Source organism: Labeo rohita, chromosome 3, assembly GCF_022985175.1.
Source record: "Labeo rohita strain BAU-BD-2019 chromosome 3, IGBB_LRoh.1.0, whole genome shotgun sequence".
In the NCBI taxonomy this organism is placed as follows: Eukaryota; Metazoa; Chordata; class Actinopteri; order Cypriniformes; family Cyprinidae; genus Labeo; species Labeo rohita.
This window is the reverse complement of record NC_066871.1, coordinates 28,190,259-28,204,512: the sequence shown is the minus strand read 5'-3', so window position 1 is coordinate 28,204,512 and position 14,254 is coordinate 28,190,259. Positions and strand designations below refer to the sequence as shown.

General features: G+C 36.6%; 1 protein-coding gene across 3 annotated transcripts; it reads right to left on the bottom strand.

Annotated features, from left to right (window-relative positions):
• Positions 1 to 1,903: 1,903 nt before the first annotated feature.
• On the bottom strand, positions 1,904 to 11,405 carry LOC127160927 (beta-1,4 N-acetylgalactosaminyltransferase 1). Of its 3 annotated transcripts, XM_051103573.1 has the most exons (13): positions 11,332 to 11,405; positions 9,799 to 9,928; positions 6,820 to 6,960; positions 6,615 to 6,647; positions 6,337 to 6,471; positions 6,043 to 6,149; positions 5,879 to 5,916; positions 5,434 to 5,614; positions 4,314 to 4,400; positions 4,041 to 4,222; positions 3,749 to 3,892; positions 3,429 to 3,657; positions 1,904 to 2,560 (listed from the first exon to the last, which is right to left on the bottom strand). In XM_051103573.1, exons 3-13 carry the CDS (start codon positions 6,945 to 6,947, stop codon positions 2,379 to 2,381), a joined length of 1,446 nt encoding a protein of 481 aa, XP_050959530.1. In that variant the 5' UTR covers positions 6,948 to 6,960; positions 9,799 to 9,928; positions 11,332 to 11,405; the 3' UTR covers positions 1,904 to 2,378. The 3 variants fall into 3 exon arrangements, with proteins under 3 accessions (XP_050959530.1, XP_050959525.1, XP_050959518.1); XM_051103568.1 differs by lacking the exon at positions 11,332 to 11,405 and having other exon boundaries at positions 9,799 to 10,101; XM_051103561.1 differs by lacking the exons at positions 9,799 to 9,928; positions 11,332 to 11,405 and adding an exon at positions 8,310 to 8,664.
• Between the last annotated feature and the right edge of the window lie 2,849 nt (positions 11,406 to 14,254).

Here is a 14,254-nt window from a genome sequence, read left to right as displayed (position 1 = left end):
CTCCCCCACCGAGGTAGAGAGTTAATGTGTATCAAATTTCTTGCACATTAATGTGAACATAATTGCATTCACAAACTGGAGTGGAAAATCTGCAGAGAGTAATGTGGGCAAAGGGCAAACAGTCATGAGTTGAACCACCTAAACTCCAGACTTCTCTTATACTAAAAATGTCTTGATCTTTCTTTAGCTGACAACATTGCATTCTGATTCAGATTTTTTTTTTTTTATTCTTGACACAGTAATAGCAAGTTTTTCTTTCTCAACTTCATAGCATTCAATAAAGTGAGTGATAAAATCTCTAATTTCAGTTTAATGTTTAACTTCTACATACCAATCTCGTTTTGAATGTAACATTTAAATGAACCATCGAGTCATTGAACAGGTGCACATGGTAGATGTTTAGTTTTCAGTGCATGTAACCTAATCAGACAGCTTGGCCTGATAAAACATAATAAAACGATAAAACTGTTAAAATGTGAAAAAGATAACCACAGTAACTAAAACCACACTCCATTATTAGCGCATGTAACTTCTTCCCATGGTTGTCTGTTAAAAATCAGAAAGTGCAATAGTGAACGCACCTTTCACATACTGTAGACATTTTTTTTCTATATAACTCAGTGCATTTCAAACATCATGGTGTTAAAGTCCTCAGGATCTTGATTAAGTCAAGTGAATAAGTGATTAAGGCTGTAAAATGATATGTTTCATGATATCATGAGACCAATCTTCAGAGAAAAGTTCTTATTAAGTGCCACTCACTTCAATCATTAATTAAAACTGCACAGTACTTATCCACCTTAGTTTTACCGCAAGCGCAGAAGCGGCCTTTTGCAAATTCTATGGGTCTGGCTTCCAGTCTCACCCGTGTCCAGCTTTTGCTGTTTGATATTGCAAATTGATATGTCTTACCATATTATTTTAATGTATTATCTTAATTATGAACACTGGTTTGTAGTGCAAACGGTTTTACTGTTTACTGCATGTTGTTAATTTTCTTGTTATTTCCCTATAACGGCTAATGAACCGAAATTAGACAATTTTGCTGATTATCTGTTCTGTTGTCAGACAGGATTTTTGACAGGATCTGGCATCTAGGGCTGTATCTGATATCTCTGGCATGAAGGCATGATAATATTATGAGATATTTAATGTCACATTAATATATGCTGGTACAGATGATATGCTGAAGTGTACAGTTGCATTGAGTGAGGAGTGCTGATTAGGCACAACGGGAATCAATGGAAAAGGGTCAAAAGATGACCCAAAAAAAAAATGAAGAGAGAAGAATCACTTTGTTCTGTATACAAATATGTAGAAACTGAGCTCTTCTTCTTCAGTTTTTTCGCTTTATGCATTAAGATAAATATTTTATATTAAGAAGATGATAACAACTGAACGAATCACTTCCCGAGTCACATTAAAGATTCATTCAAAATGAAAGAATCGTTCAAGAACAACCCATTACTAATTCGTAGCATCACGGACGCACAACCCAGAGTCTGTGCTACACAAGCTTTTGTGCTTAAAAAGTACACAGATTTTAATTTTTCGAAAAAAATGACCAATCGTTTCGCTAGATAAGACCCTTCTTCCTCGGCTGGGATCGTTTAGAGTCCTTTGACACTGCATTTAAACAACATTTGGAAGTTCAAAATTGGGGGCACAATTGAAGTCCGTTATATGGAGAAAAATCCTGAAATGTTTTCCTCAAAAACTATAATTTCTTCACAACTGAAGACAGAAAGACATGAACATCTTGGATGACAAGGGGGTGAGTAAATTATTTGGGAATTGTTGTTCTGAAAGTGGACTTCTCCTTTAATATAAACCTAGTACAGGTTATAAGGTATTTTATGACCAGTCAGACAGAGGATTAAATTAGAAAACATTATATTAATAAATAACATACAAGTTTATTTAACCCTATAAAGGGTTACAAATTGTTCACAAAATATTACAATGTAATATTGACAAAACATGTTGAGCAGTCATTTGGCATCTTATACAAACACATTAGCAGAATATCATCTATTATTTATTTAACAATACAGACACAGAGATGCTGCAGACCTTAGCAGACAAGAAAAAACTAACATGGAGACTAATAATATCCACTGCTGGTTAAATAAATTAATTTACAGAAAGAAATTTCTTAGACTGGGGATCCAACTGGTTTCATGTTTATAAAAAAAAAAAAAGTATGCTGCCACATTTGGACAGGCTCAAGTATATATATTGTTTGTTTGTTTTTTAATTGCAGTTATAACCCAGTTGTAGCTGTCTTGCAAGCAAACCTAAATCTGAAACAAGGATGGACGAGTCAGAATATTCCTTCAGTAAGTCAAAATCTTATGGGAGAGGAGGACAAAAAGCCTTCAGAACTTTACGTGTTTCAGATAGTTCTTAAAGAAATGATGATACACTTTATTCCTCCCCTCAGATTTCTTCTGAGTTCTGAAGTAGGCATATTTCCCCCGAGGCCGATGTCTTTGGTGTCCAATGGAGAGGCCTTTACAGGAAGCAATCAACAGTTGTCCAAGTCCATCCATAAAGAACTCTGAAGAAAGCGAAGGATGCAGAGAAGGGACATGACAAAATGTGGATACAAGAGATAATACCATCTGAAGTCTATGAATTGACTTGACCATTGCATGAAATGAAATCATTTTAATAATGCTATGGCAGGCTCCGTTAAAGGATTAGTTCACTTCCAAAACAAATATTTACAGATAATGCCCTCACCCCCTTGTCATACAAGATGTTCGTGTCTGTCTTTCTTCAGTCGTAAAGAAATTACGTTATTTGAGGAAAACAATTCAGGATTTCACTCCATGTAATGGACTTCTAGGGTGCACCCAAATTTGAACTTCCAAAATGCAGTTTAAATGCAGCTTCAAAGGCGTATAAATGATCCCAGCCAAGGAAAACTGGTCTTATCTAGTGAAACAATTCTTTTTTTTTTTTTTTTTTAAATTACAATTTATATACTAGCTCTGTGTGAACTGTTTTTTTCCTGGTCATGACAGTTAGGGTACGTCTGAAAACACTCATCTCATTTTCATCGTCCTATAATCGCTGCAGAGCCAACCCAGAATTTACAAAGTGAACATGCAAAGATCAAACACCCCTTACAAAAAAAGATAAAAACAGTAATGTAGTTTTTGAAGTTGGAGGAGAAAACGATTGTTTTCCTCAAAAAAAAAATTTCTTTACAACTGAAGAAAGACATGAACATCTTGGATGACAAGGGGGTGAGTACATTATCTGTAAATTGTTGATCTAGAAGTGAACTAATCCTTTAAAATAATCCTCAGTCATACATAAAATACTTTAGATTTAAAGACTACCAGGCACTAAGAAGCCTCAAAAGAATTCATATATACACACACGATGTAACCAATAGACAAAATTTAGTAAATACTTACCAGAATGACCCACTCTTTTCAGGTACGGGTCAAAGCCAACCCTTCTCACTGCATCTGTCCGACCCAAAAAATAATTTACAACTCCATCTACTAGAAAGCAGTTTGGAAAGTTCGGAAGTTGCTGATGAAAGCCTTTTTTAATGCGTGTCAGGCAGCCGCCTTCCTCTTCATCTCCCTCTTCGTACTCAAATGTGAAATAATACTGATTGCCTGAAACGTCACCACCAAGCTAGGCAGAGGCAAGAAGAGAAAGGATTCTCATTACCTCAAGCAATAAAAGATTCATTACTGTACTGCATTTTTACCCAAAGAAACCTTACAATGTCCAGTTCTGGAACCGCTTCCATAATCTCTACAAAGCTCTCAATCCTGGTTCCTTTCAAAAACTGAAAGTCATCGTCCACCCACAGGAAGTATTTGGTGGTGACTTGTGATACAGCAAGATTCCTCCCTGCAAACCAGCCCTGAAGAAAGCAGAGAAGCGAATAGTCATCAATAGTTGCATATCAGCTAACAGCAGGGCAGAAAATACCAACAAACCACTGTAAATATAGAAGATCGGGAATCGAGGCCTTTTTGTGAATGCAAATCCACAATATAAAAAGCGTTTACCCGTGTAGGGGGCATGATGTAGTGCTCGATGTTTTTTCCAGTCACAGGTTCAGGCTTCATGCTGTCATCCGCGATAATTATCATTATATCTGGGTAATACATCCGGATACTCTGGATGAGGACATTCAGCTCCTTATACCGCAGAAATGTCTTGGTTAGTACGGTTACCTGCGAGTTGACATCTGAATAACAATGGAGAGAATTAGGTGGAATTAAGCATATCTGGTGCCATGAAAGCATCTGGTTTTAATCTGTGTTTTTTTGTGGTTTTACCTGTCCCTGGGTCATACAGAGAAGGAACCGTTTGTCTCCTAATCAGGATGGGAAACACAACTTCATGGTCCTCAAATATGAAATGAACTAAGGAGAACATTTGGTTTGAAGAACAAATGATTAATAAATTCTCAATTTGTACCGAACACTTAAAGGGACAGTTCATCCAAAAATGAAAGTTCTGTTATTAATTACTCACCCTCATGTCGTTCCAAACCCGTAAAGATACGTTCATCATCAGAACGTAAATTAAGATATTTTAGATAAAATCCAGGAGCTTTCTGATCCCTGCATAGACAGCAATACAACTGACAAGTTCAAGGCCCAGAAAGGTAGTAAGGAATAACAAGTCAAAGCATGAAGATTTCGACAGAGCAGTGTTAATTTTGTCTTAATCATAGACTTTTGACTAAAATGCCATTTAGTTTTAGTCAACTAAAGTCGGCTAAAATCTAATGGGTTTCGTTACAGTGTAAAATCTGAAGTGACCAAACTCATTGTATAGGTTTGATATTAAGGTTTTAAAATGATAGATACAGATTTAACTGCTGACACACACAGCATGCTTTTATATTCATATGTATACTTTATAACAACAGCAAGACAGTAGCAACTAAATTAGGCTGCTAATTAACCGAATGCATGGATCCAATGTACTGACACACATCCGATATTCTCTCTACAGTTTACGTTCACCTAAGACATAACTGAGTGCGTTTACATGAATACTCGTCAAACAGGCAATCGTCCCACCAGATAGAACAATAGACTATGATACTGTTCAAATGTACACATCTAATCTCCTAACCACGCCCCAGATTCATTCTGAATGAATCTCTTCACAAAGTGTGCCTCTCTAACATTTGTCTCGTTTTTATTCATTGATGAAAATGTCAATAGACTTTCGTCATAGTTTTTGTCATTCAAACAGACTATTTTATTAAATGTCCTTACTACCTTTCTGGGACCTGGCTCTCGGATTTAATCAAAAATATCTTAATTTGTGTTCTGAAGATAAACGAAGGTCTTAAGAGTTTGTAATCACACGAGGGTAATCAACAAGAGTTCTCATTTTTGAGTGAACTGTCTTTAAGAGTCTAAGTGTCTCTCTTATACATACCAAAGTCTGATGTTTTGATGTGGTAGATGGTGCTGTAGTAGGTCACTCTGGACAGCAGATCATTGACATGTGTGAGGCTGCTGGATGAGATGGTCAGATTACTTTGACCCTGTCCATCCACCTGATCTCCAGCCGTGACACTGTCCACAGAAAGCACTCCAGTCTTCGCACTCAAAGACACCTGCAGGCATGATCGTGTTTAATGCAAATGAAGTGTTCCTGCATGCTAAATTATTTTCCAACAAGGATTTAAACTTCAGTCAATGCCAAGTCCGTAAAAGTTGAAACCAGACCAAACCCCTATTTGAAAGCAACCAACATTCAAGCAGACTCAAGAATGAATGTGAAGCATGCATTCACCACTTTACAGTTTTTTGAAAATAAATGAAGTAGGAAAAAAAAGTCTCTAATTTTAGCCCACCACCTAATTTTTGTCTAAACCAACCTTGTACACCTCCCTCTTTTGTGTTTGAAGAGCAAGACCTTAAAAATGTTTGACATTTAGAAATGTTACTTTTGATCATTTTTTTTCTACTTTATGAAAAGTAATACACAAGAAACTAAAAATCAGGGCCGAGGGTGCCAGTTTTAACAACATTGCATGCATACCTGGTATTACAGATTTTTTCAATGGAGATACTGTGAAACCTGTGATTGGATATTGGAGAGGAGAGTTGGCTGGTGCAATAATAAATTTGTCCAAGTTTGCCCCCATCCTGAGAAAGACAAATGAAGAAATTCACATTACCTTTCAAAATGCATAGAATCTATCACAAAAATGAAGGTCTAAAGAGAAAAATGATCATTGCATGCAAGATAAAGAGATCAAACAGATGTATGATAATGTAGTGATAGCGACAATGCTACGGTGGCTGAAAGAGGGAAAAAAAAATCCTGATGAACCTAATCTGATGTTGCCTGTACTCCTCTGCTCTGCGCTGCACAATGCCCTTCAGCAGTTCTTCAGATATTTTTGGTTTTGTAAGCATACCTTCACTGGAACATGATGAGCGATTTGTACTGAGAAATGCTCCAATTCTGTGGAAAGAAAAAAAAACAAAAACAAAAACAAAAAAAAAACAACAACAGGCATTAACCAAGTGAAGCACATCCTTTCATTTAAAAATCAAACAAACAAACAAAAAAATAATATGAGACCCTTTTATGGCTTAAGTACTTACTTTGGTTTGACAAAAATGACATGGTGAGAGGTGCTGAAGAAAAAAAAAAAAAACACATTATTCACTCATTATTAAAACAATTGAAACCTAAAAACAAATTAAGGAGCAAGATGCAGCCTAGCGCTTAAAATTGTTACACCGTGAGTGCACTGAAAAGCACACTGAATTAAAGTTACTTTTAAATGACAGAAACAACAATAGATACCCAGAGTACCCAGATGCCATTATGGTTTTCATGATATCCATGGCCCCCAGTTGCAACAAACAAACAGACAGTGCAATACAAAGCAAAATCAAAAAAACTGTGAGCAGGTGGTGGCGTCTGCAGTTCATTATGGGATATGATCTGTAAGGACAAATAGAGAGTACATATCAACAGCAACCAGCAAAAATATTTTTAGAGCAACATGTTATGATTGCAGTTAATGCTGCAGTTCAAGTTTCTACAAATATTCTACAAACCTCACCTACACTGTAAAATATTTTCTTTTGTAACGGTTAAATTTAGTCATTTCAGAGTGACATTTTTTTCTACACCAGTTTTTTTTTTAATTTCACCAAAAAAAAAAAAAAAAAAAATAAAAAAAATAAGTATGTAGGGAAAATAAATTAAAATAAATTAAATACAAAAAAATCCCTACAAAAACCGGCTTTACCACTTCTGCCAAACATTTATTTTTGTCAGGTTTGACATTGGGCCCACGAGAAAGTCTCCAACAAAAGTCAGCTTTTGGCGAGTATAATTTTCTAAGGTAAAACAGATTTAACATTGAACTTTCAACCAGTTCTCATGAGAAAACGTAAGCGTTTGACCAGTTGGAGATTTAGAATGAATTAGAACGAATTCAGAGTTTCTGCTTGTTTATTTGTTGTTGTAGTTTTTGCTTGGGGCTTTTTTTTTTAGAAAACGAAACAAGAAAGTTCGCCACAAGCTCACATTAAGGAATTTATAATTAAGGCTATCAGCGCTCACGCATTCATCATGACTCACTCAAAAGATAACGATCTCTTGCAACTCGTCTATTTTCTCATACAATGAAAAGCATACTCAGTATGCCGTAATTATAGGATATTTGCAAAATCGATTTGGCGGCTTCTCCAGTGCGCAAGCTATGTTTGACTGGGGAAAAATGTATACACGATGTACTGTAAATATGATTTATTGTGAGTTTTATTGATTAGTCACAGCTTTTTAGTGATTACAAGGAAGCGATGTTTTGTGCGCTTTATAATCAATTCAGAATTTCAGTGAACCATGGTTATACAAATGGTAATCAATGCGCCAAAAAACACTGTTACTACACTTTAACTATAATAAAATCATGGTTAATTTCCGTAAGGGCCATCGATGCGGAATTCGATTTAAAAATTTCAAAAATAAACTTATTATAAAACCGCATCATGACGTTAGCTATGTTCAGAAGTCAGTCAAAACCCTTTATTATTAACAAAACAACCCCAATAAAACCCCTCCGTGCTAATTCAACAAGCTGAACTAAAAAAAGCCGGCAGCACTGACTTATACGAATATGCCGGTTGATAAATTTGTTACACAGATCACTTATTTAATTACTCTGGGGAAAAAAAGATACACAATACTGGAGTCTTATATTTTACGAAGGCTAAATGCATGTACACACAAGAAGTACGATAAATATATAATAAACCTTATAAAGAGAAATTGGAGAAACATACCTCTCTGTCATCGGATATTCAGTTTATTCTTTTTCCCCCGTTTTACTTGTTTTAATTCAAATTAATATATTCCGCTTCTTACCATAGAAACTATTACCTACAAACGTTTTAAATAAAAATCTAATCCTAGTTTTGTGAAAAACAGGATTTTAAATGTGAAGAATTAATCCGGTCCAGAATAACCAGTGCAATAACCAGGCGCAAACATTGCTCTTTATACTTCAAACGAGACGACTGCACGAGATTTCATTCAAGCACGTGTAAAAAGAATGGTTGTCATACAGGCTTCAGATATGAACAGCCTCGCAGGACAAATACTTGTTTGAAACGCGTGAGCAGTGACCAAGACTCAAGACCGCACTTTGAAAATTCACGTTGATCAGGCAGGGTGGAGTAAATATTTCTAGTAAGTTAGGGTTAGGAGGCGTTGGTTTAGGAAAAAAAAACTACTAATCCCGAACGGTAATAGGTGGAATGTAGTCTCATTCGCTTTATAGTTTCATCTTTATTTTGTATAACCGCACGAATAAAACGAATAAGAACGTTATATATATAGTTAAACATTTTACCTTAGGGGATTTAAGACAAGCTGGAAGTTATCTACGATTATTTAAAAACATTCTTTTCAGGAATTCAGATTTAAGTTTTTTCTTGAAAACAATTGAAAAACAAGATAAGAACATTTTTAAATGATTCTGAGATTACACATATTTTTATGTAAGATTTGTATGTGATAAATTATGATGCTATGGTGAGTGTGATTAGGGTTGTTTGACATCTGGAGCTTAAACAAAAAAATAAATAAAAAGGAAAGTTGACCTCTAAATACACACACCGATATTCATAGTAATAGACAGCTAGTCTTTCAAAGTCTGTTTTCTTCCGACTATAAAATTACAAGTTTTTTTTTTTTTTTTTTTTAAATAACCTAAAAGAAATCCACTGTCTGAGTGGAAATAAAGGTTATCTTTAAATTGAGTAGCCTAGGTGGAAATGTTTACAGCCTAGTGAGAATAATTCAAGGTTTAAGGTTGTAAAAGTCTGTCTATAATATTTATCCTGTTCACATTTTATCTGAAGGCAAACAGTATACAACAAAGCTTTTAAATAAACAATGATCAGTTCATTTCCATTAAACCATTAAAGTTATTATCAAGATAAATAGATTTTTGGGCCCATCTTGGATCACTTGAGATTTGGTTATGTTTTTTGTTTTTTTTTAACCTTTTGATATGGTAAAACTTGCGAAAGATTTGCATTAGCATTTTAAAGCAATAACATAAAATTAGTACCCACAAAGTGATCATCCACAAATAGTATCCTAAAGCATTTTTCTTTGAAAAAGTTTTGTTGACTAAAGGTGTCCCTTTTTTTTTTAATCAGAACACAGACGTACTAGAAATTCTTTCAAAAGGCTTTTAAAAAGTACTGTAACAATGGACAAAAAGAGAATGCGGGAAAACCCGAAATTTCAGATGCACCTACTTACCAGTAGGAGCAGCGCTTTTACAGAGCGTATCAAAGGCAATCCGTCAAACCACATCTGTCATTGTAAGAATGAAGCTGACGACAACCTTTAAATTCTGGCAGTGACTGATGATTCATCATATAAAGACAAGCTATAGACAAGAGAGAATGAACACGAAAGAGTGAGCACCAACAGGCGAAATTATTTATTTTTCCCAAACAGTAATGGATAGGTTAGCTAGGAGAGCTGCTGTCAACTTTTTTTTCCACCATTCCAATAAGAAATAAATACTAAAACAAAGGAGAGGATGAGAAACCGCCAAAGTTCATAGGTTGAAATACTCAAAAGCCTTGTAGATGTTCTCACTCTTTACCACATTTAGAATTTTAATTAGAAATTAAAATATGTACTTTTAAAAATGTTTCAACTAGCTGAAATGACTAATAAACCAATAAAATAAACTTTCCATGTTACGAATATGACAGGAAAGGCACTGTAAAAAGGCAGAGTTTCCTGCAGAGTTCAGCTCCAACCCTAATCAAACACACCTGAACAAACTAATCAAGGTCTGCAAGATTACTAGAAAGCTATAGGCAGGCGAGTTTTAATTAGGGTTGGAGCTGAACTCTGCAGGGCTGCGGCCCTCCAGGACCGGAGTTCGCCACCCCTGCTATAGATCGACCTTCCTGCAGAGTTTAGTTTCAACCCTAATTAAAAACACCTGTCTGTAATTATCAAGTGCTCTTTCAAATCCTAATTAGCTGTTTCAGGTGTGTTTGATTAATGTTGGAGCTGAGCTCTGCAGGAAGGTCGATCTAGAGGACCAAGGTTGAGCACCCCTGTTCTAGGTAGTCAAAACAACCCAATGATGGGTTTGTCTATATTTTACCCAGTGCTATAACGCATCTGAAATACAACAACGGCTATTAATAGAAATAAAAGAACTGCTAAATACTAAAATCAGTACTGTAGCGGCCTAAAAGCCAACCAAAGCCGCAGGAGCTGAGTGCGGGAATAACTTGTGACGTGTCAATCATCCATTACATTTGCAAAATTTATTTTATCCACCAAATACTTAACATTGAATCACTTCTTGATCGGTAGATCATTTAAACTTAAGGCAAGAATTAGACGAATTTACGGTCAACAAACAAATGTATCTCCCACACTCACCCCTCCTTTCCTACCAACCCCTCCCCACAACAGGTGCTTTAATTCTCAAATAATTACTGAAACTCCCAAATTTCCCCACAGCCACATGACATCACAAATTAATGTTTTAATGCTCCTATAAGTACCAACACACAACTGAAGCCGGAGTTCACCGCTCAAGCAGCGCTGAAATAACTTCGTCTATACTCTTAACATAGTGCGTCCGCTAGTTCCTCCTGCTGCTAGTGACAGCAGTCTTACCTATTTCCTGCTCTTACTAATTAGAATATACCACTGTTATAAAACAGACATTTGCCTCACCATATGATTAGTTAATGAGTAGTAACTTATATGAGATATTTTTATGAGGATTTGAACTGAAAATACAACTTACAAACTCACTTTTTTACAGTCTGCCCCTGTCTTGATTGCCAACAGCTGCAAAGTATAACATCAAAGCGCAAGGCTGAATTCACACACACACATATATATATATATATATATATATATATATATACGTATATATATAAAGTGAGGCATTTCAATTTCAGTTGAAGAGACGGGAGTTGCGCAACACACCGCACAGCATGCTCCTAGAATCTGGTTGAGTAATATATAGGCGTCGAAAGGAAAGCGCACGGGTTCACGCAGTTTGTGTGAATCTGGCCATAGATCGCGCATCCACTGATTCATGCAGGAGAAAAAAAGGCTTTCAAAAAATATTCAGGGGACTTAGTACATTCTGATGAAAGGGTATATATAGGCCATGGCTAAACACACGTTTGAGAGTACATCGCTTGTCTTAACGAAAAAACTTTTTTTGCGTGGTGCCCCTGGGCACTTGCCCAATTGCCCATATGGTTAATCCACCTATGGATCTCATGATAATTCGTATGTATTTTACGTAAAAAGTGGTTCTATAAAACGTATATTTACTTACGTTTTCCAAGACACTAAAACGTACTATACTGACGTATTCACAGCATCTAAACGTACAAATACTAATGTATTGACCTAAAAACGAATCCTTATGAATATTAAAATCGCGGTATTAAACCCTTAAAATAATTAACATTTCCTCAATCGTTTAACCATTCATTTAATATTTACTTTGTTTGCCGTGGTAGGACACGTTTTCACGTTTAAGGCGTTTTCTCCGACATGCTGTGACTAACAACAGAACCATACAATAGACCAAAATGCAACATTACAAAATTAAGTGATTTTATTTGTGTGCTATACTCCAAATCTTCAGAATCTGAATACGACTGCGAGGAACAGACCCAAATTCAAGCTTTTATCCGGCGATCTTCATCTCCATCCCGAGCAGCGGTCGTAGGCAACTGCAATAAACCCGCGCTGAAGTGCATTTAACAAACTCAAATATTGCCGCATCAAGAAACGACAGGTTTTCCGGCAGGAAAATCGAACGTTCATTGGCTCTCGCCTGCATTCGTCACAGATTACGACATGCCCTTTTCTGGTGAGGCGTGTTAAATGATGTGCGTGCGCCTTAATGGAATGAACAGGGAAATATTCTGGATAATATTTTCAGCGATTAAGAACTCAAATTCTGCACTGCACCTCACAAACATACTGTATTCAGCCAGAGAGGACTGCGGCTGTAATGCAGAGTCAGAGTCAGTTGGACTGCTTTTGGTACTGCTTAATTTTGACATTTTTGCAATAAATAAATAATTGTGATTGTACTTATCTGTCTGTCATGTTATTATTATCATCATTATTATTATTATTATTACTGTACAGAGAGAGTCACGGTTAGGTTTAAAGGTAGTAATGGGATTAGCAAATATAAAAATATTTTTATGCTATACTGTTACTAAAATGGTAATTTCCCTGCATATTTTGGTCAGTTACCGTTTATATCCTTTTATATTAGCTATAAAATGGGTAGGCTAAGGGGGCTAAAAATCTAAATCGATCAGACTGACAGACCATGCTTGAGGATTTGCTGCTTAATGCTCAATGACAAACATTCTTTACACAGAGTGCGCGTTAATCACGAAAGCAGAAGTGAAAGTAAACAGCGCAAAAGCGATTTCAATACCCTACGTACTGATAGCGCGAAAACTATATACAATATTAAAATGTTTCGGGTGTGAACGGTTAGAAAAATAAAGACAAATTAAAATCTAGCAAACTGAATATCGCTCCAATTTGTGATTGGCTGTTAGGCAATGTAGTGTGGGGCTCCAAAAATAGTAGAATTGATGCGGCATTCACGCCATGCAATAATTCCGAGATGAAAGCACGTGACATTCTACGTTCTATCTTAATTATGTGTTTCTATGGCAACACTGCCAAAGCCCTAAAGTGCTCCTGAACTCCTAATTACAACTTGTAAACTCGGAATGTTTTTAGAATTACGACTTAAACCAGTTACAGATGTACCACGTGACCACCATCAGGTTCGTTTTGGCGCTACTTAGGCGCTACCTCCGAGTCCGACAACATGGAAAGGTGTGTTCGACTTCATCTACGGCTACAGACGGGAGTAGCCGAGAGCAGTCGCGGGCGGAGTTGAAAACGGAGCTGTCAAGTCGGAAGGTGTGGTCATCAGAGCTCCTGCAGCCGCTCTGAACAAACTGCGCCGGCTGAGTCAGTCGCTGCTCTCGAATCGCTATCGCGGTACTTTGATGCCACACGTGACAGTCACGAGGCGTCAGCGCCGCCTCAAGTCGGACAAAATTTCTAACCGGCATACACTGCTTCAAGTCAGAATTTGATCGAGCTGCGCAGCGCTGCGTTAAGTCGAACACACCTATTATTTCAGCTCTGTTGTTTTTATATGAAAATAAATATGATGAACAAGACACTCAAAGAGCTTGCTATTTAATTCCATGCGAAAGGCGTATTTATCATCCATTTTTACTTTAATACAAACGTGTATTTTAGATTTTTATAGAAATATGACAACAATCACATATCTCAAGCAGAGATCGCACTGGCATAGTGTTTGGGAATATTCATGCATAATTTAAACACAATCACATGATATTAGATAAAAAAATAAAACATTTTAGAAAAGAACAGCAACATCACGGTTGTCTGAACCAATGAGCTTTAAGCTGTGTCGTCAGCCAGGCGTTTCCCATCGTGCTTTTGGTCAGCGCAGTCGGTGGAGAGCTACTGCGCTCGACTGCTCAATCCTACACAGCCGCCTCGCCGTCGCATGAGTTTTTTGGAACAGGTCAGCATGACATCAGAGGAAGGAGGACGTAACTCGGACACATTTCTAACCGGCATGCATCTTGCGGTGATCAACGGTGATCGATTCTGCGCAGAATTTACTTATCTCAAACTA